This window comes from Phoxinus phoxinus (assembly GCF_949152265.1).
Source record: "Phoxinus phoxinus genome assembly, chromosome: 5".
Classification (NCBI taxonomy): Eukaryota; Metazoa; Chordata; class Actinopteri; order Cypriniformes; family Leuciscidae; genus Phoxinus; species Phoxinus phoxinus.
Window position 1 is genome coordinate 22,405,066 of NC_136880.1, and position 16,863 is coordinate 22,421,928.

At 36.3% G+C, this 16,863-nt stretch overlaps 1 protein-coding gene across 1 annotated transcript in view; it reads right to left on the reverse strand.

Annotated features, from left to right (window-relative positions):
- Positions 1 to 16,863, reverse strand: part of abca4b (ATP-binding cassette, sub-family A (ABC1), member 4b) — a 129,653-nt gene that overhangs the window by 111,767 nt on the left and 1,023 nt on the right. Inside the window, exons 2-11 of the mRNA XM_079613372.1 lie at positions 16,641 to 16,751; positions 15,096 to 15,189; positions 14,817 to 14,958; positions 14,063 to 14,202; positions 9,978 to 10,105; positions 7,668 to 7,865; positions 4,321 to 4,410; positions 1,895 to 2,135; positions 1,634 to 1,773; positions 363 to 479 (exon numbers count right to left, since the gene is read on the reverse strand). Of these exons, the coding sequence (XP_079469498.1) occupies positions 363 to 479; positions 1,634 to 1,773; positions 1,895 to 2,135; positions 4,321 to 4,410; positions 7,668 to 7,865; positions 9,978 to 10,105; positions 14,063 to 14,202; positions 14,817 to 14,958; positions 15,096 to 15,189; positions 16,641 to 16,706 (1,356 nt within the window). The 5' untranslated portion in view covers positions 16,707 to 16,751. The remainder of the gene's footprint in view (positions 1 to 362; positions 480 to 1,633; positions 1,774 to 1,894; positions 2,136 to 4,320; positions 4,411 to 7,667; positions 7,866 to 9,977; positions 10,106 to 14,062; positions 14,203 to 14,816; positions 14,959 to 15,095; positions 15,190 to 16,640; positions 16,752 to 16,863) is intronic.

Here is a 16,863-nt window from a genome sequence, read left to right on the forward strand (position 1 = left end):
ATTTTCTAACATTATAATTATATTTACTGTAACTTTCTATCAATTTAATGCATTTCTGAGCGGTATTATTAAAAAAATCTTACTGACTCCAAAACTTTTAAACAGCAGTTTATACGAACAATCTCCGACAATTTTTGAGAATGGATTTACTTATAGATACCATATCATGAGAGATGATAAAAATGAAAACTTCATCATACATAGACTAAAGGAGGGCAGTGGATTAGATATCCGGACGTTTGTTGGCATAATGTGGCATGCGATGAGAGGTGTGTGTGTATGTGTGTGCAGACAGGTGTGTGTATGTGTGTGTGCATGTACTGTATGTGTGGGTATGAGATGAAAAGAAACAGATATGTTACCCGTATCATGTTCATTTGGACGCTGTTCTGAAAGAAGTCCCAGAGCTGTGGTCCCACCTCTTCCCAGACCTTACCCATTTTCTGCAACCTCTCTAGCTCCTCAAAAGTAGTGTTGGCCTGGAGAACACACACACACACACAATCATGAATCTATGCATTGTCAGTGTCATACTGTATGTCCACATGGCACCTTATGGATACACAATAACAAAATCGGCAATGTTCCAGCTCATTGAAACAAACACAACCATCCAGATGGAAGTTCCAGTGTAACCCTGACTGTTGAAGCACACAATACGCTTGCTGGATTATCTCAAATTAACATACAGAAAATGATTATCAGGTTTTACACTTGTGAAATTCATGCAGATCATGTGCTGCTGTTATTACAGAAAAAGAGAGATATACCAAATACTGAGACATTCTCCAAATTCAAATTCAGGTTTTTTTTTTCTTCAGATTTTGATGGACCCTTTTAAACATTCTGAAGTAATTTTGCAACTACATGTCTACTTCTCATCGTAGAGTATTAGTGGACTGTCTGCTTAATATCTGCTAACTCTTTATTGTGATGGTCCTCGAATAGACATTCTGCTAACTGTAAGTAACTTTGCAAGTACATGTCAAGTGTCAACTTATTCTAACCCTACCAGTCTTCTAATACTCTACTAATACTCTAATGAGAGCTAGTAAACATGTAGGTGCTATGTTATTTATAGTCACAGAATGTGTTAAAGGGACCATCAAAATAAAGTGAAACCCAGATTTTTTTTTTTGTCTTATTCCATTCGAAAGTTTGGGGACAGTAAGATTATATTATTATTTATTTTTTAGAAACTATTACTTTTATTTAGCAAGGACACATTAAATTATTCAAAAGGCAGAAGCAAATACTTTAATAATGTTACAAAATATTTATATCTCATATAAATGCTCTTAAACTCTCATCAAAGAATCCTGATAAAAAAAGTGTCACTGTTTCCACAAAAATATTAAGCAGCATAACTGTTTTTAACATTGCTAATAATAAGAAATATTTCTTAAACATCAAATCAGCATATTATAATGATTTCTGAAGGATCATGTGACACTAATATTTCACAATATTACTGTTTTTACTGTATTTTTGATCTCAAATAAATGCAGCCTCATAAGCATAAGATACTTATTTCAGAGAAAATCTTACCAACCAACCCCAAATATTTTTGAATGGTTGTATATGATTTGGTTGACAATGCATGTATGCGAGTGGGTGGATATTTCAATCTTACACTCTTTATTATCTTTCTGACAGCCGGGGAGTCTGGGGTGTACAGGATCTTCCCCATCACCAGAGGCTTCACTGAATTCCACACGATTTTAGTAATAGGGTTCGACTCCAGGTTCTGCATCAACGCATTACAGAATGGAGCTGAGGGCCAACAGAGAGAGTGAATGAGCAACAGAACAAGAAAAGAAAGAGAAAGTGAAGAATAGAAAGTAAAAGAAAGAGAAAGTAAAGGAAAAAACTGAAACAGATTAACAGCGCTCACTTGCTGTCTTGTCATAGGTGTAGCTCTCATGTCCTCTTGAGTTGTTGATGCCTAGGAAAGCCTTGTAGTTGTTGTCCTCGTACCAGTTAAAGGAGAAGACCCGGGTGCCCTCCCCCTCAGGGTATCCGCAGAACAGGTCTGACACAGTGGACATCAGCTGACTGAAGGAAGAGGGACCCCCAGGCTGGAAGATGGAGTACAAGACCCGCATCAAGTCTTGGGAGCTGGGCCTCTCTGCAAGCTGGGAGAGAAAGGACATTTTAGTAAATGGAACCTTTTACAGTCTGATTTTAAAAATCAAAACTATAACAACTACAGTATGTACAGATTCGTGTATGAATATGTGGTGTTAAATGCCACATGGCAGGAGAGATGGAGGAAGGCAAGATTTTAAGCCCCAAAAATCTTGAATGATCATTTTTTGATGCGTTAATGACCCTTTTGACCTTGAATTACCAGCTAGCTTAATTGGATACGAAAGAGCAACTTGGACATTCTGCTAAACATCTATTTTTGTGATCCACAGAAAGAAAGAAAAAGCTTTCCTTGTTAATTATGTCTTTAGGGTATAAGTCATTATGGCTGTAATAGCACCACTTGAGAATAACTAAGAATAACTATAAAAAAAACAAGAATAACTAGCCTATAAAATTGGATGTATTCCTTAAAGCATACACTTCCAGTCAAATGTTTGTACTGAACACGACCGCTCAATTTCAGGGGTCAGTAAATTCTTGAATTTTTGAGGAAAATTTCACAGTTTCCACATAAACATTAAGCAGCACAACTGTTTTCAACATTAATAATAATAAGAAATGTTTATTGAGCATATTATAATGATTTCTGAGGATCATGTGACACTCAAGACTGGAGTAATGATGCTTTACCATCATAGGAACAAATTACATTTATTAATTTGTTTAAAAAACAGAAAACAGTTATGTTAATATATCGCAATATTTCACACTATTTTTACTGTATCTTTAATCAAATAAATGTAGCCTTAGTGAGAATTATGAGATAATGAGAGACTGCCTTCAAAGCATTAAAAAATCTTACCGACCCCAAACCTATGAACCTTAGAGTACCTCTTCATTCTTTTTAATTATTATAGACAAATAGTACAGTTACCAAATGGAAGTTTAAGAATTTGATGTAGTAAATGAAAATAAAAGCTCTTTTAAGGTAAGTAAGTACAGTAAGTTGCCTAATTGGTTGACCGACCTTGTCTGAACCTCTCCATCCAGGTCAACACCTCTTATCTGCCAGAACTATTCTCAATACACGTGGCAACCTAAAGACGCATCTCCTTGAAGAGGATATCCCTAAATAAACCTTCATGTACAGTTGTGGCTGAATTTGGCATCCTGGAGGTAAACATGAGGTGAGAACCAGGTTTGGAATTGATCCGATTTGAATTCTGCCATGCATGGTCAATCTAATCCAGCTGGTAAACGGTGTATAGAAATAAACAACACACACAAAAAGTGTTTTTTTTGTCCATACAATGTCCAATGCTGTTTTGTACCCCAGTGAAAGAAAGAAAAAAATGGTTTGTATTTTGCAGAAGAAATGAAATCATACAGGCTTGGAACGACATGAGGGCAATGATGTAATAAGTACAAATTATTGTTTCAGTTTTGAGTGTATTAAAGAAAACAATTTCTACAACAATATAAAAGACATCTTGTAATCTGATGTTATCTCTGATGTTAAGGGAAATGCATCAGGGAGAATCCCTGTGGGGGGCAAATATCCTCACAGCTGTTATGCTCATATTCATCTCCAGACTGAACCACAAAGCCTAGCAAACACTGCTCTGTGTCAAAATACGAACGAACGTGAGATCCAGCACTTTTCCACGGGTCGTGAACTCTAATTCACAATATGATAGCCACAGTAAGACAAACCAGGTCCAGATAAGTGTACGTGAAAACATGAAGATTTCCATAGAGACTTTCAGTATGAGTAATGAGTCATTGCTCAACCTCGACTAAACTAACACTTTTACTCCCTACTTCCCATTCATACATTCAGACCCACTCAGCGCAGATGGATTTAGAGATGGGAGATAGCAATAGTTGGCCAGGCTTTCTGTCACCCAAGCAAAAGGGAAAGAAATGTGCTCCACCTTCAGGATGTGACCTCAGTGGAATGTCCTTTCGACATAATAATAAAACAGGAGTGCTGACACACATGCATGTACACACATGAACTGGTCATATAAACGTGTTCTGCTCTTCGCGAGATTGTGGTGATTTAACCGCACAACCGGTTCTGATGTGACAAAAACGATCCGCACACGCGTTCCTAACCTCTTTCTCTGAGCTTTCTGAAGAGCTGAAGGGAAGTGAGGCGCTTCCTGGATGCTAAAATAAGGGTCTTGAAAGGGCGAGAGGAACTGAGCTTTCTCAAGCAGTTCTTACCTCCTGAAGCTTGTCAGACACTGCTGAAAGCACCCGACCCCAGAACTGCAGGTCCATCCCAGTCGTGTGATTATCCAGGACCACGGGCAACTGAACACAGAGAGAAGGAAAGAGACGTCTGAGTTTACATGAAACCAAGTCAAAACGGAAATGCCAGAATTTATTAGGTTACAAATCAGTATATAATTAGTTTGAGTACACAATTCTAAACATGTTTTCCAATAGCTTTATTCTGTCATTTTAATACTGTTTTAAAACAAATTAAAAGACATACATACCACCATTTAAAGGTGCATTGTGTCATATTTAGGAGGATATGTTGACAGTAATGCAATATCATATGCATAACTATGTTTTCAGTGGTGTATAAACACCTTACATATTGAACCGTTATGTTTGTATTACCTTAGAATGAGCCGTTTCTATTTACATACACCGCGGGTCCCCTTACTTCGAAATAGCCATTTTGCGCCCTACAGTAGCCTTAAACGGACAAACTACTACAGAGCTCGTTTCGTCACTATGTTGTTCTTCGTACAAAGAAGCTAGCTAAAGTCAGCGAATAAAACACTGACACAATGATGAACAATAACAATAATATTCGCAATAACATATCGTTTTACTGAACTAAGTAAAATATAATTTATCTTTGTAAAGAAACCTCATTGCTTAACCGGCCACTCTCTGATGTCTCAGACGACGACATCTTTTCCTGTCGGCCACCGCAACTTCTGTTGGTTGCAATTCGTAACCTCACCACTAGATGTTGCTAAAATCACACACTGCACCTTTAAATGTTTCTTTCCTTTTCTTTTGTTCTCTCTCTTTTCTTTTGATCACATGATCCATCAGAAATCATTATAATACACTGATTTGGCACTCAAGAAACTTTTATTACTATTTTCAATGTTAAAAATGATTTAAAACCATGATTTAATAATTCATTTTTGAACAGTAGTGTGTGTAAATACATTTAAATATGTTTGTATTTAAATAGATGCCAAACATTTTTAAGATTTGACATTGTCACCTGTCCTGTTTATGTAACCCTTTAAAAATCAGCAAAAGGGTTATATAAATCCAATATATTATGAAACAAAATGCAAAAAACTATTATGTACATAGTTTAGTCTTATTCAGTGTCTACTTGGTGCTACTTGTCTCTTGTATTCATTAATGGGAGCATCTCTTGTCACTGTCCAGCAATAGTCTGCGAGCATTGATGGGCTCCATTTGTCCAATTTGAAGTTATCTGCATCTCTGCCCACTTTGTCTAAACAGAAATGTGTCCCTTTGCAAAATCAAACACTGACAAAAAAAGAGAGCACAGCCCTGTATAGTTTATCTTCAACGATATTAACCTGATCCAGCTCATCAAGTCCTTCAGGCTTATTTGAAAACTACAGGTGCTGTATGAGTTGGAGGAGCAGGGTTGGGACTAAACCCCCAGGAACTGAGTTTTGCACCCCCTGCTGTATGATTTCTAGAGCTGATATAGGGAAATTTGCTCAGCGGAGTGATGTAAGCTTTTGTTATGATTGCATCATCCATGACTTAACATGATGCAATTCATATCATGTATGACGGAACACCCGCTTCAGATTTTATCATTCATTGTTTTGCCTGAAAAGCAAGTACAGTCATATATTTATTCATAGATCCAGTCAAAGATGTATTTTTGTGATTTCTGGTTTAAATTGAGATCCCTTCCCTCACTTATCCGACCTCTGCCATTCCCAAGTCAAGGGTCGTATACTGACCCAATAGCATACAGTATCATTCTCAGTAACCAAGAAATAGTAAAGTTGGACTACATTTATTTCAGAACCATTTTGGCTGTAGACCAGTGTAATTAATGATTTATCGTTTATTGATTAATTACAATGATCTTTAATAAAAGTAGAAAATGTATTTCCTCATTGCATTGCTAGTTTTTTAACTGTAGACAATTTATTGTAAAATTATTATTTATTTTTACGTTAACAATTGCTTCTGCAGTCCTTATCACCGCGAGGGTGTGTCTTCATTAATCTCATTAGTAAATTAGGACAAGCAGTGTCATCATGCTAACGCTACCATCTGCTTTGGTCTAACCCTGGCTGAACCTCACAGAGAGAGAGAGAGAGAGAGAGAGGCTAAGAAAGAGAAAGCTGATAAGTAGTGTTGTTTCAGCAGTGGTATTCATAGGTCTCCTAAAATCTAACTACAGGTACAGTAAGTAGGTCTGGCTTATGATCCACATTCTTAGTTTAGTGCACCACCTGCCAACACTTATGATGTGTTTAGAACAGCTTTTCCATAATTCCAAAGCATGCGACACATCAGGTGACATCCGTACAGCTCCTGTATACAACATACTATAGAGGAGTACACTGATGAAAGTTAATTACTGTTGACTCTGACCTAAATATTTCCAAACTTTGTGTAAAAATATTTAATTTTCCCTGAAACAAAACATACCGGTTTAAAAATGTATAAGGCAAACAGAGAGTGAGTTACAGAGAGAGTACATTATAACACCCTGACCCGTGACCATTTAGAGACATTTCGAGATCTAAAAAAAAAAAACATTGGGGGCTTATTGGACCCACAATTAGGCTAGAGTTGAACTATTCTGGATGTATTATATATATATTATAACTACTCTATTATATTTATAAATGTATAAGTTATAGTCTTTAATTTACCATTCAAAGTTTGGGGGTCGGTGTAATTTTTAACGTTTCTGAAGGAAGTCTCTAATGCTCACCAAGACTGCATTTATAAAAATAAATTAAAAAAAGTTATATTTTTATAATTTAAAATATCTGTTTTAGTAAAGCTGAATTTTCAGCATCATTACTCGGTCTTCAGTGTCACATGATCCTTCAGAAATCATTGTAATACAGTATGCTGATTTGATGCTCAAGAAATATTTCTGTGTATTATCAATGTGGAAAACAGTTCAATACTGCTCAATATTTTTTGAAAAACCGTGAAACATTTATTCAGGATTCTTCGATGAATAGAAAGTTCAAAAGAACAGCATTTTTTTTGATCCATTTTTTTTTTAAAGAATGTAAGAATGTACATTACATTTACTGTCACTTTTGATTAATTTAATGCATCCTTCCTGCATAAATGTATTAATTTCTTTCAACAACAAAAACATTTGAGTGGTACATCATTCACATTTTATGTAGTCGGCCTTGAATGTACTTATACACAACATTTTCAATCCATTTCATTTTGGAATTATAATTTTCAGGCATTAAATTAGGTCATATTTTGGGATTGAATTACATCTCATTTCTCTGAACACCAGTATAACAGTGCAGCATGTGTAAAGAGAAAGTGTCATGACTGACCAGTCGGAAGAGCTTGAAGAAGTCTAAGTTGGCATAAAGTACATCCTCGATCTTCTGCAGTCTCTGCTGGGAAAGGGCACACATGGCGTTGTGGACCCCGTACATTCCTCTGCGGCTGGGGAAGATGAGGAATCGCTCCAGAAGAGCCTGACTGCAGGCGATCTCCTTCAGAGTCAGATCCGGGACACCATGTGCAAACTGGAAAACATAGGAACAGATTTTTGGGCAAAGTTCAGCATGTCCAGAATTAAAACTCTGCTTAGTGAAGACGAGACTGCCCAGAAGATGTTTTTTTTTTTATTCCTCAGTGGTTACTCTTACGTAGCTATGAAAAACTAATTTCAGTTCTAAGTTACATTATGTTTCATTGGAAAAACTTTGTTTTGCATAAACTAAACAAAAAATAGACAGAAATCAAGTGGAGCGTCAGTTCTGGCAGGTCACGTTAGTCAAGCTCGCATCAGCTGACTCTCAGCTGATACACGTCTACCTATAGGAATACGACGCCTATCACTGTATACATATATAAGCTCCTTCAGTGTTATCAGCAGCTATCGCGTTTCTCAGGAGCGAATTACCCTCCTCCCTCCCCAGCTCCACCTCTCGTCAGTCAGGATTTGGCATTCTGATTCCCCTTTAATCATTAACTAATGATATCTGCAATACATTCATGTTGGTTCTGTTCTGTTTCCCCTAAGGGGGGTTATTGCTGCTCTCTCTGCTCTTATCCGGCTGCATGGATGCGCAAGGAGTTCTCGACCAGAACAGAACCATACCGCCAATCCAAACTGTATGCTTATTGTCAATCGTATTTGATGATAGTGGTCCTGACAGAAATTAGACAATGGTTAACATTATAGTCAGAGTATAGAGATATGCAATTAATGAGGATAACAAATTTGCTCAAATCTATTTGGTTTGGGAAGAATTTGATGAAAAATCTTGCTCCAGCTACTTAGACGTGTGTATTGTGCGGGAGCGTCACATGTTAGTTGTCGCAACAACTAGTGAGAAAAGTTGACACGGAGCAGCTAAATCTCAAACCTCCGAAGACTCACCCATTTAAAAAAATGCCGAACAGAGGAGAATGTGACAGAGCTCGAGATAAAACGAGGATCAACATTGGCTTGTAATGTTGTAAAGGCGGAGATGGCGTATAATAAAATAAACAGCTGAGTATTTTAATGAACAGATAAATCTCCATATGTAGCAGAGTTCATTGCAAAGCATTATCTGTTGTGAAGGGTCATTTCATTTTGGTTGTTGATGTAGTGCTGGAATTTATTTTCAAGGAAGTACCGTGTCTATTAGAGGGTATAGCTACAGTAATGTCTTCAGCTAGTCTGCTCCTTTCCATCGAATCTCTTAAGCCTATTAGTGGATGTTTTATGAGCACTAGAACCATTTTGTTTTATGAACCATATTCATCCACACAGTCATGTAGAGCCGAAGCACAACCAAAACAATGTTCTTCTGCAAAATGCATACAGTTTTAAACCGCTAGAGGGTCATGGTTATTATAATCACGACTATAATTTTTTTTACAGTGTAAGACTTTTTGAAACTCTAGAGGACAAAAGTAAGATTACTGGGGTAATATTTTTCGTAAAGGAAGACATTTCTGAGAAGCAGGAGACGTAAGAATATGGTTAAATTTGATCTCTATTAAGTCTCATTGCTTTATTGAAAAATCGGATGTTATTTCATTTATGATATTTGTTTTGTAGGGTTAAGTAAACTAGCTACTAGAACAACATCAAAAACAAAAGTCTCAGCATGATCTTGTAGAAATATCTTCAGATAGATTATGATTTGGTCTGACCTATCAAAAAAAAAAAAAACATTATTGGGCGAAACAATAGTAAATTGGTGTTGAAGAAATCATTCAAATACAGATTTCCAGAAATATCTGTCTCTACTGTATACTATGCTGTGTGTCACAATATATCGAGATGCACTAAGTAATGTGTAGGATTAAAGCAGTCTACTTAAGAGTGCTTAAAATCACTGAGACAATGGACTGCACAATAAATCAGCCTGTGTGTGAGAGGCCAGTGAGAAACAAAAGAAGACGTACGTCACCAAGACAATGACATACAACCTCAGGAAGGGCTCTCGGTGACTGTTAAACACCATAAAAGACAACACAAACCCACTAGATTTCGCTGGAAACATCTAGTGAGTCCCCAAAGGAGAGTATGAGGATGTGACTGTGTGGCAAGATTCTTGTGAAAGCAAACATCTCACAAGAAGCGGCCATTGTGCTTTTGAAAAACAGTAGCCTAAAAAGTTACATTTGCCTTAACTTACTTGCTCCACCCGCAATAGTGCATTTGTAAGATCATTCACCACAGCTATTGAAAGCCCAACGTCCCGCAGTAGGAATGACGTTAGACTCTCGTCGTCCTTCAGAATGTACTCCACTTTCAGTCCTTTACCTGATAGCACAGGGGTAAGGAAAGGACACGGAGGGAAATATATGATTAAACAGCAATGTAGCCTATGTGTGTGTGTACATAAAGGGAAAACTAAAATCAGTGTCAGTATTGATAACTACATTTGTACAATGAAAGTGCCTATGCAAAACTTGCCTATGCAAAAAGTTTTTCACTCAATTTATTGTCCAGACAATAAAAGTCCAAGCCTCCTTTAAGTATGTAAAGGTCATGAAAGATTTGTTTTAGATCATAAAAATTGCTTTCTTAAACTAAATCCTTTAAAACTTTTACTTGAGATACAAATATTCCCCTTTTTGTGGCATAGTTACGTACATGTGAAATGGGAAGAATGCATTCCACACCTTCTTAACTGAAGCACTCTTAACATTGCAGCAGAGTGCTGACCAGCGTGTATAATGACTTTGACATATATTCACTCAGAGGACAAACTGTGCTGACAAAGTGCTTCAATGGATCACTTGATCACTGAATTCTTTGCTGAAAGCTTTGTCGCTCAACAGTATATACTCTGTGCTGAAAGGTTACGACATGGGAGTCGTGTGTGGAGAAAGTGCTGACAGATCCAACTAATTCACTGCCATCAAAGGTGTTCAGAGATAAACTAATATGGCTGTTATACTGTATAACAGATTTGATAAGACATATTATGAATTTTTTTTATGTGACGTTAAAAAGATGCAAATGATCACGGAGATGACAGATGAAAAAAAATTATGTTTTTCCAAGTAGGATGTGTCCCTAGATCAAAATCCTAATTGGTCCTAGAACATTTCTGGAATATAGTAGATAACATATTTATAAATAATCCTTACATTTTCTAATATGAACTTGTATGATACTTTAATGGCATTTTTTATTTTATATCTAATTTTTAAGTTGGCATTATTATATTAAGTTGTATTATATTGTTACTCTACTGTTTAAAAGTTTGGGTTCAGAACGATTTTTTTTAGAAATTAATTTATTATTAAATGGGATGGAGTCAAAATAGGGCCATATATATCTGCAAAATAAATCAATGTTTCGCAAAAAAAAAAAATGTTTTGCAAAAAAAAAAAAATTTTTGCAAAAAAAAAAAAAATGTTTTGCAAAAAAAAAATGTTTTGCGCCGCTCCTTTAAATCCGCGTTTCTGTCATCCGTGCCTCTGCGGTGCACGCTTTCCTTTGCGCTTCCTTTTTCTTTGCGCCTCGCTTTGTGTCCCTGATTTGACGTGGGGGGTGGGGTCAAGAGGTTGGGGTGTGTACAAGGGACGAAGGCGCGTCCTTCTCGTCTACGTCATCAGCGCGAGCCCCAGACCGAGTGGATCGATCGAAATGGCGGAGCAGAGACATGTGGGTGATGGATCACAGGTATGTATTATTGATAGCTTTCTTATTATTATTATTAGACTCCTATATTATTAATAACAGATACTGCTAAATACCAGCCTCTAGCCGGTCTGAAGTATCTGTTATTAATAATATAGGAGTCTAATAATAATAATAAGAAAGCTATCAATAATACATACCTGTGATCCATCACCCGCATGTCTCTGCTCCGTAGAGTTGTGACGTTCGCGAACGAACCGATTCTTTTGAACGGCTCATAAACATGAACGATGGGAGCCGAGTCGCGGCTGGAGGGGAGCCGTTCTTTCTGTCGTTCTTTTTTTCCTATGCGTGTTTCACACAGATGCACACAAAGGCTGCGTTTACACTTGGCATTAACATGCGATCACCATGATCTGATCAAGCAGATCGGATCATTAGCCAATCAGGACACCGTGCGTTTACATTTGTTCATATTAACAAATGTATCTGGATAACTGATCGGATTTCTGTTTCCTGCATAATATTTAAATTATGTCTGTAGCACGACACCAATAAGATAATACAAATTAAGCAATGTCCCAATTGCTTTTACTCACTCACTTTACTTTCCTGTGCAATCTCCATCCTTAAATCAAATTACGTTTTTTGAATGAAGGAATATTTCCAGAGTTGATCATACATAACCATATTACATCATCGATCATCGGGTGATGTCCTATTTGCAAAGTTTACAGTAGTAATAGTGGATTGTATGTAGACATTTCCATTTTATTTATTCTAATTTCATCTACAGTATATATTTAAAACTTTAAATATTTTTTGTTTTTTATCAAAATGTTCTTGTGTGGAAGTGTTTGTAGTAAAAGCTGTTTTGCACAGAAATTCATTGCAGCCGGCTTTGTTTTTGATGTTTATTTGTGAGTAGGTATTGTATGAATAACATAAGTCAACATAGCTTTACACATACACACACTTTGTACTAAAGGTAAATCCAAAATAGTGATGTCACTTCCTAAGCAGAGGGATGTTGTACAATGGAATATAGTCCACACATGACAAATGAGGTAATAATCAATATTTCAGAATAATTCAACTATTGGTGTGTGATATCTGAGTTTTAATTATTTGACTACAAATCTCACCTCATCATTCCTCCCAGTGAGGATAAACTAAGATGCTCCCAAGCTGGCTTCTTAAAACTGACTAAATATTTAAAAAGAGCCAAAAGAGCCGTTCTTTTGAACGGCTCTTTGAAAGGAACGGATCCCCTCAAAGAGCCATAAATCCCATCACTACTGCTCCACCATTTCGATCGATCCACTCGGTCTGGGGCTCGCGCTGATGACGTAGACGAGAAGGACGCGCCTTCGTCCCTTGTACACACCCCAACCTCTTGACCCCACCCCCCACGTCAAATCAGGGACACAAAGCGAGGCGCAAAGAAAAAGGAAGCGCAAAGGAAAGCGTGCACCGCAGAGGCATGGATGACAGAAACGCGGATTTAAAGGAGCGGCGCAAAGGGAAATATGTGTTGCAGTCAATGCTGCTGAAGTTTTACTTTGCTAAACTTTATTTTTTCTCTCAGTGGTTAACTTTTCTTTTGCAATTATTTTATTTTACTTGCAAAAAAACTTTTTTTTTCCTCAATACTCTATTTTTATTTGCAAAACATTTTTTTTTTTTGCAAAACATTTTTTTTTTTTGCAAAACATTTTTTTTTTTTTGCAAAACATTTTTTTTTTTTGCAAAACATTTTTTTATTTTGCAGATATATATGGCCCTATTTTGACTCCATAAATGGGTCAAAAGTGACAGTAAAGACTTTTACATTGTTACAAAATATTCCTGTTTTAAATAAATGCTTGAGCTCTATTCATTAAAAATGAAAAATTCTTCACTGTTTTAAACATTGATAAAAAAAATTTATCTTGAGCAACAAATCTACAAATTAGAATGATTTCTGAAGGATCATGTGACACTGAAGACTGGAGCAATGTTGCTGAAAATTCAGCTTTGCATTACAGGAATAAATTACATTTTAAAACATTAAAATAGAAAACAGTTATTTTAAATTGTAATAATACTTCACAATATTACTGTTTTTATCATATTTTTGATCAAATAAATGCAGCCTTGGTGAGCATAAAAGACTTTTGAAAAACAATAGTGTAATTAAATGAAAATACGCAGCCATTCAACAAAATTTCACCTCATGTTCCACAATAGAAATAAATTCATACATGGTTTGAATGACATGAGAAATAATTTCCCTCTGATTTCATGACTAGGACTATATTTGATAGAAATGTTGTCCCAGGATAAACAAAATATGTTAATAAGAGAACACATCCTATTTAGAAAAATCACTGGACATTTTCCTGAAAAAAAAAAAACTTTCCCAAAGTAAAAAATTTCACATCTTGGGTTTGCCCTCACACTATAAGGACTAGTCATCAACCCATTGAGGGAGCAGGAAAAGGAAACAGGTATGAGAGGAGTGGAAGCACAAGAGAGGAAATGCACACTCTCTCCATCCATCACTCAGATCCATTAAAGAGGTCCCATCAGTTCCTCTGAGGGCCAGGTTACGGGTCAGACAGCGGACGCTACCCACGCTCTACATACCTGCCACCAGCTCAGGATTGGTGCGCAGCGTCTCCATGAAGTTGCTCATGATAGTGACTTCATGCCACAGACGACCAAGCTGATGGAACTCCGTGTCGTTGAACAGCAGCTCCTGGGAATCCATGTAAAACCGTGCCAGTCTAAGGAGGGTAGAAAGAAATGAGTAACAATGATAACCTGGAACTGGGATTGGAAGTACATTAAAAACAAGGTTCTCTCAAAGTTAAGAACAAACATTCTTCCAGAGAAGTTAATAAAACATGTGTTCACGGGTATCTGGTCTTTATGATGTTCTCAAAACTATCGTCCATGGAATGCTTGGAATTACCCGAAGCGTTTAGTTGGATGTTCATCAAATGTTTCATTAGGAAAGCATTGAAAAGGAAACATTCCCATTATGTTTGTTTTCCCATTAAGTTCACATAACCAAGAAAACACATTATTAAAACATTTAAAAATGGAAGAGAACATTTAGAAGTAACATTTTTGATAACCAAAACGTTTATAGAACATATTTTTTAGCTGGGTGGGTCCCACCATTTTATGGAATTACCTTGGGGGGGAAAACAGCTTTCTTATTGGGATAAAACAAAATTTACAATCCCAAAATGTTAGTTGGACCTCCTGCAAAACTCCTCTGCATGGGAAGACACATTTTGTGTCAGAGGACTATCTCTGAACGCCTACTCAACACAACTATGTGCTAGATAGGAAAATCTTCCAGATTTGAGCTGCGGAGGAGCGTCTGACTCACATGGAGTTGTGGTAGTTGGAAACGACCCCAGGCGACTCTCCTCGGGTTTGATGGCGAAAACATGGGTTATTAGCATTGCAGAAAATCCCTTGGATCCAAGGCAGGATTCCCGTTGAGGGCATAGCCTTGCTGGGAAAATGACCTGCATTTACAGATATGATGAGCAGACAGATGTTGTTGGAAACTTTTTGTTATTTGAAAACTCTTATCATTCAATACATGGCTGTGAGTGTGACATTGCACAACCGGAACTAACTATATGTTAATGTGTATTTTTACATTCATGTTGCCGATACAAGGGATTTGCTCTTCGTAGCCAGACAAGTCCAATGAATAAAACCACAGGCCACAGAATCTCAACCAGGAAGCGAATCTGTACACACAACAAGAGAGCAGTATGTTCAGAAACATGTCAGATCTGAATGTAGGATTGGAGCAATGCTGGTAACACTTTGTAATACAAAAAAGCTCATGTCGTAAACAAGTATTTATTAGTTTATAAAATGTTATACATTAATGCATTTTTAACATTTCAAGTTGTACAAACTAAAACAATTGAACTAAATGCCAAAAACACAAAATGAAGATGTAAACTGAAATTATACTTGTTTAACAAAAAAACCCACAAAATTAATTGTGGTTAATTAATTTATATCAATACTCTCAGTTTCTGATGATAAAAAGTTTTATATCAAGCAGCTTTTGTCATAATTACCACAGAAATACAGGAAATATCGTACTCTATATGGGCCTCGATTACTAAATACTTTAATAAATTTCTGTTCTTTGTTATAAATACATAATGCATTAATTTTAAAGAATTTAAGGATGCACAATAACTATACGGCAATTTTGAACAATACAATACCTATTTTCATGTTATGGCCATCAACTGATAAATGGCCAATATTAAAATTCTATTCTATTTTGTCTAAATAAAGGGAATAGAAAACAATGAAAACTCACATTGTTTTGAATTTAAGCATTAACCTTTTGTACAGTATGACAAATTGATATTCATTTTCAGATACAGATATTCATTTTCAGATAGGGGTAACTTAAAAAATAAATAAAAAATAAAGAAATCGCAACTAAACGATTGGTACCAATCAGTACAATCATGCATTGAATTAAACAATTCAATTGTTTATTGAATTTAATATTCAACAATATTATAGATCTGCCTTAAAGGTGGACGATGATGAAATTGTTTTTTGTATTATTTTCATGTTATCACTGTGAAGCTGCTTTGATACAATCTGTATTGTAAAAAAGCGCTATATAAATAAAGGTGACTTGACTTGACTTGACTTAAACCGTAGCCTACTGAAAAGTGTTGCCCTGATGTTAAACAGCCGTCAAAAAAGTAGGCTACACATATTATTTTTTCTATATTATATTACTAAAAATACACAAAAATACAAAAAATGCTGGTTTGTTTGTTTGGATCAATTATGCACAAACCTAACCATTGGTTTACATTTTTTAATTCAATTGTTTAAACCGTTGGGTTCATCCATATTTGACCCAAACATTGGATTGAAACAACCCTGCATTTTTTAGTGCACACTTTGAACATTTTGAAGCGACACAAACACTCTTTCAAAACATCCAGCACAGTTTTTCCTCTTCAGAGTTATATTTTGGTTCTGTGTGGTATTTCACTCCTCATTGCCTAAATCCTGCACTCAGAACCAAATTTCTGAGGCTTGTATTAAATGATATAAACAGAGCCCTCTAAATATAAGCTGTCTTTCTTGAGGCTTTAGAAACTACAGCCTGCGATGATGATTGTTTTGTGTCCCGGTGAATCGGTTATTGTACCTTTTGTCTTTTTCGGAGTGTCCAGTTCTTCCACAGCAGCAGACGGATCTGACTGCTTGTGTTCATGGCTCCAACTTAACCCCTTGTAGGGGTCACCAAAACACAACAAACCTGGCAACACATCATATACTTCACACTTACAATCAACCTGAGATAAAACTTGCAGAACTGTTGTATAGTAATTTAAGTGACAGATAAATACTGTTAGCGTTGTAGAGCTTTA